The 23,204-nt window shown below is 35.9% G+C and overlaps 1 protein-coding gene across 1 annotated transcript in view; it reads left to right on the top strand.

Annotated features, from left to right (window-relative positions):
* Positions 1–23,204, top strand: part of SLC1A3 (solute carrier family 1 member 3) — a gene marked incomplete at its 5' end in the record, with an annotated part of 60,887 nt that overhangs the window by 3,504 nt on the left and 34,179 nt on the right. Inside the window, one exon of the mRNA XM_083884077.1 lies at positions 13,779–13,916. Within this exon, the coding sequence (XP_083740203.1) occupies positions 13,779–13,916 (138 nt within the window). The remainder of the gene's footprint in view (positions 1–13,778; positions 13,917–23,204) is intronic.

Raw genomic sequence — 23,204 nt, 5'->3', positions numbered from 1 at the left:
ACTGAAGGAAAGACCAAGACACTGAGCACTGCTGAGCAGAGATCCTCAGAAGCTGTTGTAGAGAAATGCTGTTTCAGTGGATGGGGTCAGCGAAACAGGGGCAGATTGTTGAAGCAAGTACCACGAAAAGCAGTTTCTGCATAGTTATTAAGCTCCAATTCACTAGCTATAATCCTTTTGCCACAGGTATATGTCGCAGTTGTCTCCTAGGACATTCAAGAGGAAGGGGGATGGATCCAGGGATGTTTTCTGACTCCCTGTTTCCCTAAAGGGAAGAGGGAATGCAGGCCTGGCTGTGTCTCATTGGAGCCAGGCTTCTGTAATTTTCAGCAATCTCACAATAGGTGTGAAATATAGATAAACCCATACAACCTCTGTGTGCAGCAGTACGCATCATGTGGGAGATTCCAAAACTTTCCAGTGTGTCTACCAAAAAACTTTAACAGGAAGATTAAAAAAAACCAGGAAGGTTAAAAAACAGGAAGAAGACATGTGAGATGAAGGCCTTGCCCCTTGTCCCTGAAGAAAAAGAGCAAAGAGATAATTAAAGCCTTGAAAGGATTCTTCGTGACACAGAAGGCAAAAAAGCCACAAAGCCCTTACAACACTGAACAGTGAAAAGTTGTGCAGAGGAGCAAATCCTCCTCTCTTGGGAAGGCTCCCTGTCTGAACAACAATTTAAAGACCTATGAGGTACAAGTTTGTGATACACAGGAAGACAAAACTCAAGATAATGCCCACAAAAATCACAGCCTTGTGTGTTGAAGCAACATCTTTTCTCCTACTGTCAGTTTTCTATGTCCACTTAAGGTTGAGGCTGACATATCCAGAGAAGAGTGTTTGACCTCACTATACATTGGGATTGAACACTGACAATTCCAAAGGCAGCATTGGTAAAATTTGCATGAGAACAAAGTGAAGATCGATCACTGAAGGAGAAACATCTGTGGTACCTGAGTTTTAGGTGAAAGAATATGTTAAAACATAAAGAGTTGGGTTTTTTAAAAATATATTTATATATGCAAGAAAATCAAAATAGTTAGCTACAGTTAAAGAGAAATTAATTATTTTTTATGTTGAATTCAAAGTCTGACTGTCTCAGGGCTCTCCTAAAGAACCTGCTTAACACAATTGATTTCTCATTGAGTGACAAAACCTTCCTAAGTGATATTCTGAAAAATTTGCTAAGCAAAACCTTTTTTTTGTTAAGTATAAAATAGTTATAATTTTGGAAGATAAAAAAATATAAACAGACACCAAAAAACTCAGAGTGACACTTAAAACTGCAGAAGATATTATTCTTTTCAAAAGGAAGAAAAAGTATAGAAATGCAAAGAACTTTAACTCTGCTATTAATGAACAGTACTCTAGTTTAACAGTTACTTGCAAAATAAAACAATGTTAATATATTAACACAATCCACATTTCTTACCATTCATTCTGGTGTTACTGAAATGAAACAGCAATGATTGTTGAACTGCCATACATGGCACGGAGTAGCAACAATGAACTTGGCCACCTTGTGAATAACAATTAAGCATTCTGGAGAGAGCAGGTGTACATAAATGTACAGTAAAGATGCAAAATCTGCCAAATATCAATTTATTTCTATCCTAAAACTCTAAATTTTTAAATCAGTGGACTTGCAAAGTGGTGCTCAAAAGCAGTGTGTCCGAATGGTCATAAAACAGTCCAGAGAAACATACATTCACTCCACTCTCCATACAGATTGTAAAAAGGCTGTTGAGATTCTCAAAATTCTCTCTAGAAGTTAAAAATAAATGTATTTTTATATTATTACTTCTTACAAATCAAAATTCAAGGTTATCTGAGGCAAAATGCATGGCAGTAACTGTGTGGGACATTTAGGATGTAATTTCTCAGAGATTTTACAAGAAAATTTTCTGAATGCCATTAGAGTATGGCCATCATGCTATCAGAAGGCGTGTTACAACTGAAACAGTAGTTATCTCAAGGATTCTCAAGAAAACTTTTACGTCGATCCTGAAAGGGGACTAAAAAGACATATCAACGTGAAATAAACTAGTATTAGGGCTTGCACAGTCTTTCCATTTTCCAGTAGACAGGCACTGTCTACTGAAAGATTGCTGTGATAACTGCAAGGCAGCACAAAATCATAAGATGCCAGTGATTTGTATGCTGAGCAAATATTTAACATTGTTCGATCCTTACTAACACTTGTAAAGCTAGAACAAGATGTCATTGGAGATGAAATGCTTTTGAGTTGGCCATAATGAAGGTGTGGCTGAAGATGGTATGTTGAATTGTTCATAAATTCCTCAAAATTTCATTCATTTACCTTAAACTTCTGACAAAATTCTTGAAGTAGCCAGGCATCTGAAAGTTTCAACAGGTTATATAGTATCATAGCAAAAATGTTTTTATAGAATGGTTATATTTAAGTGCACTTGGAAAACTATGTGAATAATTCCAATATTAAAGAGAAATAAACAAAGGGGCTAGGTATTCTAGATGTTGAAAAGGCAGCTAAAAAACATGTTAGATATAAATACAGACATTGAGATAATTTGTACTGTACTGTAGCATAGACTTCTGGATCAGTAGCTGAGACATACTATTTTGTTATTGTAGTTGATGTTGTTTGTTTGTTTGTTTGTTTGTTAAAGGAAAATCAGGCATTTTTAAACCACCAGGTTCATAAAATAATCCATGTAGTCACATTAGTTGTGTATATCCTCGACAATCCTCCCAATTTCTTCTGTTTGTTGTGCATTTCCTTAAGGTTTTGTATTTCATTTCAGTTTTGATTACAACCCAGTAATCTTATGAAAAGTGAACTTACAACAAGGCAGACACTGAGGGGCTGCAGCAAGTCCAGAGGCAGACAATAGAGCTTGGGAAGGGTCTGGAGCACTGAGAGGAGCAGCTGAGAGAGCTGGAAGGTTTTAGTCTGGAGAAAAGGAGGCTCAGGGGAACCTTATCACTCTCTACAATTCCCTGGAAGGAGGCCATAGCCAGGTGGGGATTGGCTTCTTCTCACAGATAACAAGGGACAAGACAAGAGAAAAAGATCTGAAGATGTGTCAGAGGATTTAGTTTGGATATTAGGAAAAAAATTTCTTCATTGAAAGGATTGGCAAACACTGAAACAGTCTGCCCTCGGAAGCAGTGGAGCCACCACCCTGGAGATATTTAAAAGTTGTATAGATGTGGCATTCAGGACTTGGTTTAGTGGTGGACTTGGCAGTGTTGGGGTAAGAGCTGAACTTGGTGATCTTAAAGGTCTTTTCCAGCCTCAATGGCTCTGTGATTCCATAGGATTTAGCATATATAATATTTTTTTTCAGTGTTTTACAATTCAGTTTAACTGGAGCTTTGGAGCAATAAGACAATGCAAGTGATGATAAAAAAGTACTTAGTAAGGAGCTAAGAAATTTTGCCTCTCATATTAATTTCTCCATTTCTGTTGTTTATGGAATATTCTATGGTGTCTATAACGTATGTTAGAGAACAACTAGGCTCCTCACCAAGATGTCTTAAATTATTCATGGATACAAAAAATACAGGCTATGGAGTAGGGAAAAAAACTATGGAAAATACTAAAAGAACAAATGTAAATTATTTCAAAGGAATTTTAATAAAAGCTGTATTATTGCGTTTATTATGTCAACCCATCAGACTTGAAGTTGTGTAGACAGTGTTTGCACTTTCAATCAACACAATGAAACCATAGGTTGTGTAGCCCTTTAAAACCCATTCAAGAGAAACTTATTTTGCTTATAGGTTTCATGAGAATTTTTAAAATAAAAGAGTAAAATAATAGGTTTGATGAGCTGTATACCAGTGAAAAGGAAAATAAATAAATGCTGGAAAAGAGGCAAAGAAAGCCAAAACGATAATGGGAGAATCAGGACAGTAGGAAAATGTGACTCTTACTCATATTACCTGGTTATTCTCCCATGCCCTTTCTTTTAGCATGTTATACCCATCTTTTGAGTTCTTGTTCAATTTTCTACATTTAAAAAAATGCAATACCTCACTTGAAATTTAGCATGTCTATGTATTTTCTATTGGCATGGATAGAAGACCATGAATAGAAACGAGCTTGAGAGTTACAAAGTGTATGCTTGTTTTTCACCTTTTACTGTAGCTTGGTATAACTGAAAATTGGTTTATTCAAAACAAAGTCTATAAAAATGGAGCTTAAGTTAAGCATTGCTTATACTACAATGTAATCTGGCCCCTCAAACTGGCTCTAGTAAATGTTTTAATTTTACTGTGCACAAGGGATAAATGAAAGAGTAGCCTTTATATTACAGGACCAGTAATCAGGGAATTTCTAGGAGTACTAAGCAAAGGCAGTTGACAAATAAGTCTACTACATATATTTTGATGTCTTTTTAAAAAAATTTTGACTTGAGAATCCATACATTAAACAGTCATGGATGTGCAATCAAGTTCTTCAAAGCCTAAAATGCAAGCAAAGGAAGCTGCCAACATAATCTGAATCTCAGAGCTGTGTCTTTTTAGTGCAGGAGCTAGAGCAAGGAGACTCAACAGGGTAACCACACAAGCCCACGCCTAAGTGTGTAACTGCCTAAAACTTGCCAGGAGGAACACAGGTAGTCAAACAAACAAACAAACAAGCAAGCAAACAAGCAAACTTGCATTCCTACTCCCACTCCTTTCTGAGTCAGGACCACGCCAGGCATTTTCACCCAGTGGAGATCCAGAAGCCTGAGAGTCCTCTCCTTGGGAATCATGTCAGCAGCACTTGAGGAGTTTGGTTATTCTTTTCCTCTCAAATGGCAAGTTACAGGAGGAGGCAATTCCATCATTCCTTTCAAAGCCCTGTTATGAGGCAGAGGGAAATATAAGACTTTGAGGACAACTACATATGCCAAGAGAGCAAAAGACAACATTGTGTTTAGCCTAGTGACTAAAATGCTCACCTACAACAGGAAGTCCCAGGCTGTGAAGAGATCCTTTAAGCAAGAACAGGGACACAGGGTATCCCAAGTCCAGATGATTCCATGCATTCTGTATGACCTTTGTGTTCAGTTGCTAGTCTCTCAGGACTTAGCCTAGAATTAGGCAAATAGATGTTTAGGTCATGGCAGTTGAGAAAAACACAAGCAGAAGGGGGAAGAAGAACTGAGGAGTCTTCCAAAGCAAATGGAGAGTGCCCATTTACTTTATAGATTTCCAGAACTAAGCTTTTTTTTTTTTTTTTTTTTTTTTTTTTTTTTTTTTTTTTTTTTTTTTTTTTTATCTGGGGGGACTTAAAAGGTCACACTTTGGACTCAGGTACTTACTGTGTAATTATCTAGTATTCCAGGTGCAAGTTTCCCTGTGCCATTTTTGTGACCTTTAAGATAGGAAAATTCTGCCATTCTGAATAACACCTAACAGTGAGCAGAGAGGAGTTCTTAACTATACTGAGGCTGCACCTAAATTAATCATCTATGCTACAATGTTTCTTTCAGATGAGTTAACTCAGGAGAAGTAAGTCATGATACCTCTTTTTAATCAACTGAGATGAAACACTTCTGGAAATTCATGTGTTGGAAGAAGCTGCTGGCAAGTAAAAGAAATAGATAGCAGGTTCTATTTGCCAGTAGTTTCACAGTCATACTGAGAACTCTAGGGCTGAGGTGGCTCATAATCAAACAGCTAGGGACTGAAAGTATCCCAGCTATCTTTTTAAGGAAATGGTGACATGATTCTATGGATTTCAGCTATAGGCCTGATTTTCTTACAATCATTTGCAGACTTAGACTATCAGCACTAAGCTAAATTAACAAGTGGTTAGTTGGACTAGCTCCATAGAGATATGAATGCATAATTTGAGTGTCCTGCTAATAATGGTGCTAAACTGCACATCAAGACAGTCCAAATGAAATCTTTAAAGTGTGTGTCCAATCTGGAATAAAAAACCAAAGGCAACTCTCCATATCCCGCTTCAAGATCTCTGTCAAACCACACTAAGATTTCCTCGGAGTAGAGCTCTGTTTTCTGTGAATGTCTGCACAAAGTTCTTGTACATGAGTAACCTCAGTCTCACTGTCTGTGATTCCTTAATGCAACTATACTGTAAAAAGGACAAAATAATATGGATAGGCAGCTAAAACCACAGAAGGGAAAAATAAAATTCAGTGCTGGTAAGGAATATGTCAGCGTCCAGCCAAGGAAAAAAAGGAAAGAAAGAAATGTAAAGCAGGAAAGGTACCCTATGAACTTTGATAGAGAATCTTTCCTATCTGTTTTGATCTATATTTTATGGGAGTAAAAACTTAAGTCATGAATGTGAAACAGCAAAGTAAAACCAGGCATGAAAAGAACAGTTATTACTGTAAAGCACTAAGTAGTACCATAATTCTAAATAATACTTTATAAAATACAACCTGATATATATTGTGAATGTATGAGCTTTTGTATATGCACAGTAAGATATTACTCCTGTGTGTTCATTGAACTATTTGTTATTTTTTGCATCAAAAGTATTTTTTAATATAGCTCAGAATCTAACTAGGCATAATTTGTCTTTCAATGAAGTCTCTTGTCTGAGGATGAAATGACAGGAATAATGTCCCTATTCCATTAAGAGCAGTCTGCTTCAGTGCCAGCAGTGAAAACTCTTGTTCATTCCACATCCTCTACTAATGCCCTGCCATTGCTTGTCTTAAAAATAAAATAAATAAATAAATCAAAGATTACAAACAAGAGATAAATAGAGAAACAGTTCAAGCAAAACAAGCAAAAAATTAAAAATATTTAAAGGCAAATAGAGAAATTGAAGTTGGATAAAAAGAGAACAAATTTTTGGACATGTTTTCAAAGGAACAAAATTACCTCCTAATTGGGGAAGACAGGCAAATGAGCCAAACAACTAGAGACAAAAGGGGGAAAGTGTATGAGTCTAATACTAGAGCAAATAAATAGCAAAGGACAAATTTCAATGGTTTCTAAAAAGCCTTTTTAACATCACTCAGAAGCTGTTATATCCTCAGGCTTTTGGTGTCCAGTTTAAGCAGCATCTGCTCAAATGGTGCTTTTGGTCATTGCTTAGTTACATCAGTTCTTACAGCTTCAGACTCTCCTTTCCACTTGCATGCTTTCTGTCCCCAAAATCCAAGGAGGAGATACCGTTTCTGCAAGTAAAAGCAACATGCGAGTGCCCAGCTGTAGCTACAAAGGTGTTTCAAGAATTCAGACTCCTCCAGAGCTGGGCAGAAGGTGTTTGACTAACTTTGAGCTGGGAATTAACTGCCCATGTATCTCTGTTAATCTAGCTCTAAATGCCCGCAATACACGTTTACTATAAAACACCTCTATACTCTACTGCCTCTACTATTTGCACCTTTGGAAATTGTAACTCAATACTGGTGAGGGGTTTTTGGGGAAAATGATCTCTCTTACATGATAAAGCAAACCTTCAGGGTCAGGTTCAGGGGCAAGTGCTCCTGAGGCACTGTGACTGCAGGACTGTGGCTCTGTGTCTCCCCAGCACAGCTGTGAGCACAATGGTACTCCTGAGCAAAGGTCACACACTGACTTCTCTACTGATGCAGTGGACAATTCTCTGACATCAAAGTGACTCTTACTTTGCTTTACACTTCCTTTTCTCTGGACATGTCCCTTTTTGCAGATACCAGATCTTTTCTGGATCCCAGTCATATCTAGGATGTCCAGCTCTTCCACATTGTTTCTCCCATGACTCCTCTCACAGTATGTCTCAGGCAAAGGAGTGGTAGCTGCTTGTGTCCAAATCAACACATATTTAATATAGATTCTAATAATTTATTATAAATTCACACTTTAATATAGATTCTAATAGGACAACTTGGAGCATAGGTGGTTAAGCTCTCTGCTGCAAGTGTCATCATGCAGTTATAACCTGGCATTTATGTGCAATAAAATGGTTTCACAGGGAGCATACCTTCCTACCTACATGGAAAACCAAGAAGCAAGGAAGGGGGATGATACACCAGGTATACCAGGGGGCAAAGATTCAATATAAAATTATGTTTTTAAAAAAAAAAAAAAAAAAAAAAAAAAAAAAAAAAAAAAAAAAGAGAAAATCAAAGTCATGCTGAACAAATTGTGTGATTCTCGTGGCAAGCAAGGAAAGAAATTAAGAAGGGGATTTTGCCGGCAACTTGAAGTATTTCTTATCACTAGAGAAGTAATTTACCTGTTTGTCTCAAGTAAATACTGTTGTGAACTTATCTAAAACTGGCTGTTAGAAGAAAAGGTGTCAGAACAAAATGGTAAATTAAGCAATAACAAATGACCCAAAGAACAAAAGCAGTCATTCCAGAGCTCTGCAGGAATGTAGGAATGAAATGGCTGTGCAGCTAACAAAAATATACAATGTCCCATTAAACTGGTAGAAGCCTGATTCCCTTCATGGCTCTTGCCCAATTGCTGTTACAGAACAAAATGTTATTTACTTGCTGGTTTACAAGGTTTTCTGGAACTGAACTATTAACAGCTGTTTAGAACAGCATTCTACTCACCATAAGGTATTTTTCCCAGTTATTTTGAAGTTTTCTATTTCCTGCCAGAAAAGAAATAGTAGTTCTGTGCCTTATATATTAAGGGAAAGGATATTGATACGGACCCCATTTACCAGTGTTCTGAGATTTACAGTAAAAAGCAGAAGTGTGTATAAGTCAGTGGTGTGTTCGGATTGAACTGGCAAGCATTGATAAAGACAAAGCAGCTCTTACATCATTGATACAACACATAGTAATTCCCTCTTGAAATACGTTTAAGTGATGTTTGATCAATTGAGAAGTACAACTGTCAGAATTCTGTACTTCTTGAAAATGCAGCAGACAGCATGGGCATTGTAAACAAATATAAGTGTGAAATAATTGTATGGTCTTAATTCCTGTATGATTCTGAAATAAGAGAGAGACTAGAAGCTCATAAGAATTCATTTCAATAACTTAGACTTAAAATAATGAATTATTTGAAGTAATGAAAAAAGCACTCTTCTCTATTTATTAAATTTATATATACAATTCTTCTGAGTGGGCCAAGAAGGATAGATTTAAGCTACCCTTAAATTCTTGAATGAATGTTTAGATGTGGGTAAAACCCCATCTCTCATCTTCTAAGAGTTATGGTTTGGGATTTTTTTAAATTGAAGTGTTGTTTTAAACTCATATGTAGGTGTGCCACTCATTTCATACGTGCAACACAAAGAGTCATGTGAAACAGCCCTCCACTATTGTGAGACCAAGGCTTTTTTGTGGCAATCAAGAACTTCATTTTCTCCAGTAAGGATTTTGAAGCTAATTTTAAATTCAATTAAGGAAATTGTGTGATTTTTTTATTATTTTTTAAAAATCAGCCATCTCCATAACATATCTGTTCTGAAAAAAAATTGTATTACAAAAGTATTTTTGTCTTGCTATTTTAGATCCTGACTGTATTCCTTACTTCATCACACTTTGATGTTAGCCCATTTAAGGCATTTTATAGAGAAAATTGTGTGGTTTTTTTAGCCATACAAGTACATCCATAGTTTTTAAAGTCCGACATGAAGACTTTACTGTTTCATTTCTGATGCCCAACATCTGGAAGTGAAGACTCTAGGCCATTTATCAATGTGTTCCTATTTTTGGAATAAAGAATTTGAAGTCATAACTACCATTTTGCCATTTCTATCCCATTATCCTAATTGCCAGAATTATTTTCACCTTCTGCTCCTTTCAAGTTTTAAATGCTCACTTTACTGTATTCATACATATTGAATTTAATTTCGAACATCTACATTGATATAAAATCAGTGTAATAAAATGGTTTCACTTGTTAGATTTTTCTGATTATCATCAGGATTATCTACAAATAAATTTTTCCACAAACTTAACTATATCACTGACAAGAACACCTCAAAAATCCTGTTATAACTCCAAGCTCATTTGCTTTTTCATTATGAACTGTATAATTTATTTAACAATATGGTTCTGTTATGCACTAAACACATGTATAGAATTCAGCTTGTTAACTTAAACAGACACTACTGATTTTTGTCTAGAAAAGGCCCAAATTCTGTTGATAAACCTACTCTTTCCTGCAGTGCAGAAATAGTACATTATTAACCATTTGAGAAGTCAGGCTCTCATAGTGTTGATTAGTCGATCTTTTCTGTTACAAAGGGTACACAGAAACCTGTACAACTGGTTGTGGGAGCTTGTTTCACACAAGGCTTTGTCTGATTACAATTTTCAGAATTAACCTGAAACTTGAAACTTTTAATGAGAAAGGCCAGTTCCAATACCTAATTTTCCCAGTCTTGTTCTTGAAGGGTACTAAGCACTAAAACTCCTGCCACACACAAAGTAGTGGATGGTTGTTGGAATAATGAACACCCTCCAAAGGTTTAATCCTCCTACCAGGTCTTGGTTCAAGACTTTACTTTGATGCTTTGTCATTGTGCCTATTTTTACATCATCATTTCTATCTCACTATTTCAAGCCTGTGAATGTTGGTTCTAAGAAGCTAGTTCAAAGAAGACAAAGCTACCTTGCCAAATATGCATTTTCTGTTTCAAGAATATTGTTAAATATATTTTGTCAGATGAGATATTATAAACACTATCTAGTTATTCAAACTCAGAAGAGAAAATAAAGTTCCATCTTAATTTATTATGAAATCAAGAGGGACTGGTAAAATCATGCTGCCCTGCATTCATTATCAAACCCTACCACAAGGAAATAATCTGTCTGAATTTCTTCTTGTCCTGTCTAAACACAATCAATTTTCAGAAATACCTGTGAAACAACTACTACTGTATCTATATTTCAAGCAGGGAAACTGAGTCAGAGAAAGGTTCTCATGTCTTGGGCATGACTGCATACAGATCAATAGCAGTGCTAAGATTAAGGCTAAAGAATTAGTTGCTGTTGTGTGTTGACCCATTTCAACATAATACACTATCAGGGCACACTTTTTTTCACATTGCAGAAATTCTTTCTGTAAACTGCAGTGCTGGGAAACCCTGTAATTATGAGCAGAGCATGTTAGGACAAAAAAAAGCCAATAATTTTTGGCTCAACAGGTTTACATGGCACTTCAGAAACTCACTCTCACTACCAATAATATTCATGCAAACAGCCATCTTAGGTTACTTTGTACTGCTTAGATGGTAGCGGAACAGATAATCAAGCCCTTATAGCATAGCATAAGGACTAGTTCTTATAGAAGCCTCAGGAACCCTTACCAACCTCAGTGAGGCTTTGTACTAGTGCAGGGATTAATTCATGTGGAACTAATTGCAGAATTGTGGCCTAAGCAAGAAACCAGTCTAGCTCTATTTGCTTGTTACCAAGTTGTCAAAATGTAGTGCTCATTAAGTGCAGAAACAAAAGGTCCAGATGGATTCTTTATATCTGAGAAATGTGTTTCTCATATTAGAATAAAACAACGAGTAATGCAGCAGCAGAATTTAAAACTTTGTTGAAAAGAAGGGTAACTTTTCAGCAGGTCTTTTAAACAAGAATAATTCAGAGGCCCTTCTTCTGTGCATTTTAGGATGTGATTTTACCCAAAAAAGAGAACAATTTGTGCAAAATTCACTTTAGCTAGCTGAAATTACAGAACATGCATGAGACTAAACCAAATGCCTTCTAGTCTTGCCACACTCTTTCATAACACAAACTCCATGCCTGCTGTCATTTGTACACTAATTGCTTTTCTCTCCTATAACACTATTGTATAACGCTATTCTCTAGAACACCATTATATTTTCTTTTCTACATAAGACATATCTGGACTCCTCTAGCTTAACTAACCTGCTGAAGTGCCTAAATCATGGTCAAACCGAGGTCACTAAATTGAGAGTTACAGATGTTTCCTTTCACCAGCAAATGTCAATAATCTGGTGTAGGAGGCATGACAGCATATTTTAGCTAGCAAAATTTGGCATGAAGATATTATCTGCTCTATGGAAGTACCAATCAAAAATCTGTCTTTCAATAAAAGCAAAACCGTGAAGTGACTAAGAATTGGAACTAACAGTTATCAAAATTGTTCAATGTTACAGCATTTTCAAGATGTACTCATGTTCTAATGATCTAGAATGGAGCTGGAATGCTTTGCTGCCTAACATCACTGAGGAACAATTTCACAGACTGTTTTATGAAACTTGAGTCTACCTATTTTTCAAAAAGAGCAATCCTACTCTTCTTTAAGGCATGTATCTATCAGTGAAGGCACCAAGGCCTGTGTAGCTATACAAAATAATTACACCAGGGAATTGACCTGGCTGAAAATCAACCCAGTAAAATAAATTCTTTTTCTGCAAACCCACTGTGGTTTGCAGCAGGATCAATTCTCTGTTCCAGCTTTCTACACACAGTTAACCCAAATGCCAGTACTAGACAGTGGGGAAGAACCTAGAGTCATGAATGGAAAGGAGAGATAGTTGAGTTTCACCGTCTGTATGGTTAATGTGTTCTAGATAAAGCCATGTGTTATTTGGCTGGGTGTAGAAGTCCTACATCAGATAGGCACCAAGCCATTTAACAATTGCAAATTGCAACTGGTCCTGTCTGCTAATCAAATAACTAAATAAATACCTAAACAAAACAGTTAGCAGCAAATATAGAACAAAACCTTCAAAGCTGTAGCTGGGAAGTTTCGGTTGCTACACATGAGCCCATCTATGGCTTCAATTTGTAAATTTATCTCAAGCACCACTTATCTTCATCATTATCCCAGCAAGATAAATGGATCCAGGCATTCCCTTGCTTCTGTCCCTCAGGCAACCCACCACTTAATCATCCAGTAAGGCCATTCAACCCTGATTATCTGCTTCTTTGCGAGTGTCAGAATTTCCGAAGGTAGGCATGTGTAAAGATGCTTACCTTCTGCTTCTTTTTGACTGTGAGAAGACTAAGCCACAAGGACATAATCAAATAGTCTGTCCTGGTTATCTCCTTCAATCTTCAATCAAAGCATGTCTGCAGGATCAGGCCTCACAGAGTAAACAGGCATGGACAAGACTTCTGAAGATTGGTAGCTAGTATGTATATGAATTGCATATATGATTCCACTCAAAATCCTAGGATTCAAGAAACTTGGCTGCAGTAGCAGGGATTGTTTCTTTTTTATTAGCACTCAAGATATATCTTTGACAGTAATCCAGATTTTTAAAAATAGCAGCACAAAAATGCTTCTGAATAACTGTCCTGATTATGGCCAGGAGAGGGTTTAATTTTTACAGTAGCCAGAAGGGGGCTTGGCCAGGACCCAGATTATTCTATACCACCTGATGTCATTTTTAGGGTCAGGGGAAGGGGCACCTTCTGGTTCTTAGAGTGTATTGGGGATTTCTGCATGGGTGAGCACTTATGTGTGAATCATTCACCTCTTGTAAACTTTGTTATTAAATTTATTACTGTTCTTTTTCTTATTTCATTGCTGCCTTCAGTAATTTTTTTTTGTCTCGATGCATGATGTATGCATTTTGTGCCTCCAGTTCTCTTCTCTATCCCCCCCACAGGTGGAGGGAGAAGGGGAGCAGGAGACTGAGCAAGCAGGATGTGGTTTGCCATGTTTCACTGGGAACACTAAATTGGGAACACCATTCCTAAATCATGACAATAACTTAACGTTTTCAGTAGCTACTCATAGTAGTAGACGATACTGGAGAAAGTAAATCAGTGTAGTAAAAACCACAGGTTACAATTAGATATGTCCAGTAAATATTTTATAGCTGTTCATGTTCAGATGTTATTACTTCTTTAAAAGACTGACTGATGATATCTTTTCCCTCCCTTCAGGTGTAATCCTGGGATTTTCTCTTCGATCATATAAGATGAGCTATCGGGAGGTGAAGTACTTTTCGTTTCCGGGAGAACTACTCATGAGAATGCTGCAGATGCTGGTCCTGCCACTAATTGTATCCAGTTTAGTCACAGGTAAACAAAACCAAAACAAAACACACTCCTGCACACCCTCTTTTAAATCTTTTAAAGACACACACACAAAAATCTAAAAAGTGAGCATTCAATGTCCTAGAAGTGTTGCAACCTGCAGAAAGATGTAGCATTGCTATTGCTGTTTTAGAGACCATGTAATAAGAGGTTTAAAATAATATATAGAGAAACTGAAAGATTCTTTTCCAAATTCATAGACAGACCAACAATACAAGCAACTATACATAACTATGAAGCTGACTCTGTATTCCACTCTCTTCTTTTACTTTCTGAACAGATATTTCGTCCACAGTGTCCTATTGTTATCAAAGATAACATATCTCAAAAACACAGTGCCAAAACCCAAGAAAGTTGAAACTCTTGATTGTGGTCAATAACACATGCCTGTAACCACAGATATGCAAAACATCTGTCTGCCTCCTGGTCTTCTGGCAATAGATTAGAAAAAATTGAATCCTGTAATAGAATTGTTTGGATTGGAAGGGACCTTAAAAATCTGGTTCCAACCCTCCTGCCATGGGCAGGGACACCTTCCACTACAGCAGATTGCTCAGAGCCCCATCCAGCCTCTTCTTCAACACTACCAGGAATGGGTCATCCACAACTTATCTGGGCAACCTGTGCCAGTGTCCCATCACACTTACAGCAAAGATTTTATTCCTAGTATCTAATCTAAACCTACCTTCATTTTGTTTAAGTCCTCTTCTATCACTACAAGCCCTCTTATAGGCCCTTCAGGTACTGGAAGGTGTTCTAAGGTCTCCCTGGAACCTTCTTTTCTCTAGGCTGAACAACCCCAATGCTCTCAGCCTCATGAGAGAGGTACTTCAGCCCTCTGATCATTTTCATGACTTCCTCTGGACCCATTCCAATGTGTCCATGTCCATAGGGAATAGATAGGATAGAGCAGAGAGTTTCTTCCAAACTTAATTCCATCAGTTCTGTTTTGTTGTCTTCTGGTTAGCAGATCTAATAAGCTCTGAATGCTTTTTTTACCAAGTTGTTCCTCTATGTAGTGATATATTTGATATCTTACGATTATGTATGCCTTGACATTCCACCCAAGTTCCATGGAAGACCTCTCAGATTTGTGATGAATGTTTAGGATGTACCTGTGATGTATTTATTCTATCAATTAGAAAAGAATTTAGATAAATTCAATTAGAATTTATTCTATCAATTAGAAAAAAAAGAAGATATGGATTTCAGTCTATCAACAAATCAGCTTAGAGAACTTAATTAAAATCACCCACTGTGCAGTCGTCAGATCTAAACCACAGATACACTACCTTGATTGACAAAAGATCCAGAGACTATAAATTATTCTCCATTTAATTGATTGTCAAATGTGTTAATATTAAGATCTCTTAAAAATGCAAATGAGAACAGACTCACATCTTTACAGAAACAAAGATAGTATGTACAAGTATAAGCTGTTAATGCAACAGCAGAAAACTAGGGTAGTCACAATTACAAAATTGTTTGTCTTCTCATATTTCAAGAAAAGAAAAGAAGCTTGTTTCTATGCACATGTGTTATATGGATACTGAAAGTTAAATGAACACTGAAACTAGGAAGTATAAGTTTTGTAGGAAAAATAATGGTAGATTTTATTCCCAATCTCTATATATTTCTGTTACATGTCATACATTCTCCCATATTCTTGTTCTTTTCACCTGCAGAACTCCCTGGGTTGGCAGGACACAGATAGAAGAACCATTAAAAGTAGAAAAGGAGAGCTTACCCTTTTTCAGTTTACACAGTGTCAGCTGGCACTGCTGCTAAATTTTGCAGGATAAATTATTGCAGGAGAATTTATCTGATAAATTCTCAATTTCTTATAACTCTACAATCATACTGGTTCCCTGAGAGAGTTCAAGATAGATCAGGAAACTAGGTAGATCATCCTATAAAAGGATTTGAATGATTTTCAATAACCTAAGTTGAAAAACTTAGGTAAAGGTCAGTGAATCCATCTTAGAGAGTCATAGGCATCACAGGGAGCTAGACTTTCTATAAAATAAGCTCATTTTCTGTGTCATCAGGTCTTAGTAATGATTTTGTGAAACATCAGAAAACTGAGTTTCCAAGTAATCGTATTCTGAAAAGAATTTTCATTCTCTGGATTCAAACAATACCCTTCTTTTTGATGTGTTTTTCTTTCCCTTTAACGATCTTTATCCTTTTTTTTCATAACAATCACTTCCTTTATTATAGAAAAGCATTTGGCAAAGAGAAATCTTCTCTATTGGTAAGATTTGCCTTATTATCATACAAGTGCCTTGTAATATTAAGTGGATTATACTTAGAGTTCCCCTTGAAGTATAGACAGTAATTTTCAAGGTGAATAACAACATTTTAAACTTCTTTAGTTGGGTAGGGAGTAATCAGAGAAAACTCAATGCAATTCAGAAATGGCACATTTAATTTCTTTTTAAGAATCCTTCAGTACAGCAGGACTATACCCTTTCTCATGGTAATAAAATACTTTGCCTAATTATTCTAAAAATTGTAGGAAAAGCCTCTTTTCTACACTATAAAAAGAATGTTTTCACATATTTCCTGCAGAACTCTCATACACAAATGAACATACAGGCATTAGTGAATATCAAAATAATTAAATATAACCTTTGCAGGTGTACTACTGTACAATTTTATATATGCTTGGACTTCTTTTATACATGTTATGGGATAATTCATTGGTTAAAAGCCTTATACTTCTGAAGTGGATCTTAAGATCACTCAGTAGATTGAAGGCAAAGCTCTTATTTCCTGTAATTTGTTTGGTGAACAAAGTGGATGCCTCTTAACTAATTTCAAAGGTCTTCATGCTGATAACATACTTGTTTCTTCCAATTGTCAATTGTTTGAATAAATATTTTGCTGTTTACAGGAGCAACAGTGTCTCCTAGGAATTATATTCTGGGTTTCTATCTGTTTTTATGCAAGTGTGATGGATGTAACTGCAGCAAAACCATAAACTATGGTCTCTGTGGTATTAGAAATAGGCTGGGGATGGTTACATTCCCTTGCAAACTCTGTGAATGTCAAAGAAATTAGAACAATAAAATCCAAGTAATAGTTAATGCACTGTTATATAAATAAAGGATGAATCAAGAAACTGAAGACTGCTCTTATTCAGGTAAATGGTTGTGATGGTTATTCACAGACCCCAGGAAAATAAACTATGCAAGATGAAGTCAATTCAGTCACATTTCTTCTACCCCGGTTTCTGTTTTTCTTGAAAGAAGTAATGCAGGATCACATTCAGAGGTTTTTAGTCACATCTGCCTTATGACTTACTAGCATTGTCTATGGTTCAAGCAGGTGTGCAGCTTTCTCCACGAGATTTTATCTTCTGACGTGTGTTTTACCAGGCAGGTACTAACATCTGCTTGGGACAAAATGGAGGTTATATGCATACCATTCACCATCTTTTCATGTTTATACGAAAATAAGATTATACGCATGTCTATACTATTTATTTTTTGTGGTCTAGACACAAATTCACTGCATACTCTATGTTGGGCTTTATTGTCTGCAGTCTTTAAAATGAGAGAACTCCTAAGTCAGCATTCTCAATTGAGATCACATATAAAGTCAAAGGCAAAATTGAAACATGGCATATGAGAGGAAATATAAATAATCAAATAAATAAATTCTCATTTGGATTGTATTGTGGACAAGTCTTAAATATGAATTTAAATATGAATTCCTATACAAACAGAGGGCTGACAATTTTGCTCTGTTTCTGTTTTGAATTTGCAGAAGTTATAACAGAAGAAATATTTTATGCTTTCTCATTTCATTACAGCTTGACACATCTGACATGAAAATTACTTGACATAATTATTTTAAAATACACATTTTCCCTAAAAGATATATAAAATAAATATGTATGCATATGATAACAATTTAACTCATCATGAAATAGCTGGAGCTAGAGAAAATTGCGCCAGTAATAAGAGCACTATGCATTAACATTTTTTGAGCTGTTACACCAAGATGGATAATGAAATTGCCCAGTCCTTAAAACTGGCACATGAGTTTTTTCTGCATGTTTCAGTTATTCACTGAATATAATGCTGTCAGGATAAGGTATTTTTTCTTAACAAAAACATTTACTTCCTGAAATCCCTCCCAAAAATTATTCACAACCAGTCTTTACAAAGAGCATGGTTTTAATATAATATTAGTGAGAAATACTAAAGCTAGAGAAATTTTGTAAGGGTTATTTGCAAATATTTTGTATCGTTCTAATCATAGTTCAGTTTAATAGACTGATTGTTTCACCTTCCACAAAATTTAGAGAGCTTGGAATTTACTTTTACAAGGACAACTACTTTTAAACGCAAGTAAACTGTTATTAAATTCTGTGCAATGCTTTCAAATATCTTTGTCTGGCAATTCATAGCAAAGCACAAAAAGCCCACTCAAGACCTGACAGTAGCTTTTGCTGCACATTGCAGAAACAGTAAGTCTACAGTTCATTTACTAACATACATAGGGAAGGAGAATAAGAGTATAGAAACAGTAAAACTGGTCTTCTAGCTCACCAAAGATTATACAGTAATTATAGAGTCAAGCAAAGACCCCATTTGTGAATACCAGTACAACACATTGTACCCTAGACAGTTCTGATTGTCCAAACTGCTCATGGGAGTAACACTAATATGGTGCAAATGAGTCTTAACCACTTACCAGGATTTTGTGTGCAAGGTTCTGTACAAACATAGCCTGTGAATCTCCTGCCAAAAACCAGAAGGCTGTGTGGAAAAACAGTTTAAAAGAATGAGTATGGAAAACTTAATTCAAAGAAGAAGAGCATTTTAATACATAGTTTGTATAATATCTTCATTTATATTCACTCCCCTTTCTAATTCAAATAATGTAAGCATTGTTTGTGGGTTCTGGAAGACACAGAAACTTCCCTATCTCTGTCAGGTTTCAATAAAAGTCAGCAACACTGAGTACTGCAGGAGACACAAGTGATTTTGTTTGGGGCAGACTCAGAGACACAAGGTTTTGTCCTGAAACTTCATGAAAATCTTCATAGCAGTTACTGCTATAAAATCTACAGAAAGTGTTGACAAATTCGAGAAAGCTGGAATTTCCATGAAAGGAATCTTCCTAAGTAGCCTCAGAAGTTCACACGATGCTTTTGAGTTCAGCTCTCAAAGGAATGCAATGAATGGTGCCCATTTAAAACATCCAGTAAGGAGTAAGATCTATCCCCTCAATGAGATAAAACTAAGACAGGCAAAATTATATCAGTTATTTAAAAAAAACACTCTCAGAGTTCACAGCTGACGGGCAAATTGTAGGTGCTGTTGCTTAAAAATGCCTCCAGTGAACAAGGGTAATGTTCAAACAACTGAACTTGACATAGTCTCCAAGTCACTCCCTTACCTAAGTCAGGAAAAATGCAGCATCTGGACGTGAGCATATTCTACTGCAGAAAAGTCATTTTTTCCCCAATGCTACTTGGGAAAGTCAGTGCTGCTTGTATATATAACCTTAGGCAAATTGTGTTACCCTTCTGCATCTCTGCTTTCTTTCTCCCTTCAGATGTAGTGCTGGTGAATGGTTGTTTGGGTTTTTTATAGCTACTAGGCAGAAAAGACGATGACTATATGTGATGGAAATTTTAGTGAAGGCATGTAGGTTAAGTTGTTACAGCTCAGCAGATCCATATAGCTATTTTAGTTATAATGGTGGCCTTAAATTAGTTTGTATGACAGGGGACTGTGACACAATGGCTCAGCCTCCCACATCCAGAAGCAGATGTACACTGCCTTCTGTAAAGATATAATTGTAGAAAATAATGTTATTAGACTTAAAAAATTACGGTTTATATTGGCTTTTTTAACATTGGAGTGAGACAGTAAATGATCATTGAAGAGTAACTAGATGCAAATGCTATCAATCATATCCAAGCCCTATCCTCTGGGGTTTTTTTACAATATTACTCCTTTATTATCATAATAAATTTAGCAGTAAACATAAAGGGCCAGAATTTAGAATTTGCTCATCTTAACCTGTCACATAGCAATAGGGAGGTCTCATAAAGAGACCTGTGCATCATCTCTACAAAAAAAAAGGCTGCAAAAGCAACAGGTGTCTAGGTTTGTTGAAGCAGGTTCTACAGTGCTTGAAGTCTCTAAGTAGTTCCTGTGTTCTCCTGTCCACTGGCTGATAAGTGTACTGTGGAAAAAAGGCTGTCACAAGGCCCCAGATGCTGTCTCATATCAGCTACAATATTTATGGTAATTTCAACAGATGGAAAGTCTCTCATTCAGGCAGAACAGACCTGTGGAGCCACTTACAGCTCTCCTAGGGAAAAAAAGAAAGGAGGGACCTAGCAGCAATTCCCTTTTAATTCATTCTGGTAGAACAGACACATAACCAGTGCCTGTGAAACATCTTGGTACTCACAGTTAAGCTGGAATGTAAAGAACATTAATAAAAGTCAGTCTTACACATCTGTGTTTTAGAAAAGTTTAAGAAATACATCATTCCAGATTAAGTTCATATAGTTCATATACAAAAACTAAGAAGCAGTTAAGCAGTGTTTGGTCAATTTAGCTGGTCACCAGAGCAATGAACCCATTTCCCAAATTCCAAAATTTGGCACATTTTCAGATTTTCCAAAAATTCTAATTTTTGTGAGGTCTAAAGAAAGAATTTTAGAAGTCATAATAATAAATATCCACCAAATTAAAAGTTTTACATTCATCTCAGCTGACTCAAGTTACAGAGAAAAGAATTAACAAATTCTTTCTGTGTAAAGTACTTACATTACATGGATTGTCAGTGGATTTGAGCTACCTATGTATTTGTATTGGGATCTCTCTACAGAGGAATTCTGTAGGTATCTCCTGTAGTATGAAGCCTGCTATGAGTAGTAAATTCATGGATGTCCTAGGGGCGTACTATTTTTTCATTTTTGACTTTCTTTTAATGCATAAAATATTATTTTTAAAGTTACTTACCTTCTTTCTAGGCAACTCTTTTCTCTTTCTCTGCCACCCAAGTTTATAAGCACGTCAATGTTGTTAAAGCTGAATTACATGGCAGCTTTAATTTTATGCATTTGTACATTTCATGCACACATGAGTTCATGCATTCATTTAAATATTTGCATGTTCAATTTACATAACTGGATGACACAGTTAATTTGAACATTTATATACTTAAAAGAAATAAAGGAAAACTCATGCTTTGATTTGTGTGTGTCCAAAATAGAGACTGTCCTAAAGTGTGGGCATATAAATTGGTAAGTTAGTAGAGATCCAGTCATCTTGTAAACAGAATATATGGTCGGGTTAAAAAACCAGTTGAAGAAATATTACAAATATTGACCCTTGTTCAGAAACAGTTTAATCTCAGAGTAGCATCTTTATGGTAGATTCAGGCCAACAGTAGCTAAAAACAGCTAAAAACAAACCTTAATCTATAATATAACTATTTCAAAGACCTTCCTTTCAGTAGCTGTATTTCTGTATGATACAGATTTCTATCAAGTCTGGCATATAGTCTTTATAATAATTATTTATATAGGCACTCAAAGGTGAAAAAATTTGAACCTTCTTACGTTGTTGCACTCCACAATTTTTAGGGAATGTGGGCAATATATGCTTCACAGTTATGTCATGTACACCTTAAATATTTTGGAAAAATATTTTTAAAGTTATAAAATTGAATTTAAATAGCATGCAGATACAAAAAAAAAAAAAAAAAAAAAAGGTAGCTTAGGAAGTATTCAGTGCCCAGAAACATCAACTTTCATGTAAAAACACAAAAAAAGAGATGTGCACATTCTGAGTGTCCTGGCTATCAGTTAGGAAATAAACCCAGCATTTACAGTGCATGGAAGTTAGACAATCATAATGAAATGTCATAAGTATTTCTACATTAAATATACCTTTAGGTGGAAGGTCTTCCTCAAAAACTGCTATACATCTTAATTTATGCAAATACTAAAAGTAAGGACTTCAGAAAGGTTCATAAAATTAAATTATAACTCCTTATTTCTGAGCCATTTCTAAACAATTTGACAATATAGAATACACAAAAATCTATCTTCACAACAGCCTAAGAGAACAACTCTAAGTGAATTCTTAATCAGATTTGACTAAGAATTAAAGTGCGATAACAGCAGAGATTAAATTCCTGCATAAAATAACAGTCTGTATAAGATAAAATTTGATTATACTATAAAAGAGAAAACCTACATAGGACATGGAACATCCCAAAGGAAAAAGTACAGAGCAGTGTGGTTTTTGAAGCCTTAGTCTCTGAGAACAGCAGAAATAACAGCAGTGTCCAAGAACAAAGTCTGCAGTAACTAAAGATAGTAAAACTTAAAAGCTCCTCTAAAATAATTCAGTTTTGCTAGTGGTCCTTAATTGAAGGCTGATTTAAACTTCATTGCAAAATATAACTTTAGTTGCTGCCCAAAGTATTGAATAACAGGTTGTTATACTTTTATTCAGTTTGCATTCTGTGTGATATTCCAGCTGAATTAACAATAGGGAGCAACCCCCCATCCACAAAGACTTAGTTTTGCTTTCATATCTCAGTTCAAATGCATAACATCAATACTTTGCTTGCTGACAAAGCAAAAACTGTTTGAAAGAGCACATAAGAATTAAAGGATCTTGCCTGAGCACTGGCAGAGCACTGTAAAACCACACTGTTTCTTTCTTAAGATTTCAGTCAAGGGCAGAATGCCTGAAAATTTATTAGGGAGAACTCAAAACACTTTTTTGAGTTTAATACAAACATGTGTCGGTTACAGAAAACCAGCAGACCTGAAACTTAAAAAAACATTATAAAAACCCAAAAATATTAAAAATCAGCTGTAAAGACAGTGACATTAGTTTGTAAATGGAAAAGACGTGGGTTTACATTTTGTACAGTAAAATGTCCAAAAAGCAAAACCAGCTCTCGGTTTTTTTAGAATTAGGACACTTGAGAGCAAGCATTTTGTTCAGGATATTGAAACAGTAAAGAATGATGTCTTCAATAATGAATGAGTCTGTGATAACCTGGCAGGTGGACTAGAATGGTGGCAAAGTAATACACCTGGGAAAGTGGAATGTGCACACCTAATCAGGAGTTCTCAAACTGGCATTAGTACATGCAGGAGTTCTCAGACTCACTGTGAACAGTCCAGAGAGGGTGTCAGGGCTGGAATGAAGTTCTAGTGAAACACCAGGAGGAATTAAACTGACTTCATTTTTTTTGGCTTGAAAAAGATATAACCAT

Source organism: Zosterops lateralis (genome assembly GCF_965231275.1).
Source record: "Zosterops lateralis genome assembly, chromosome: Z".
Taxonomy (NCBI): Eukaryota; Metazoa; Chordata; class Aves; order Passeriformes; family Zosteropidae; genus Zosterops; species Zosterops lateralis.
The sequence above is the reverse complement of the archived record's forward strand: the minus strand, read 5'-3'. Positions and strand labels throughout refer to the sequence as shown.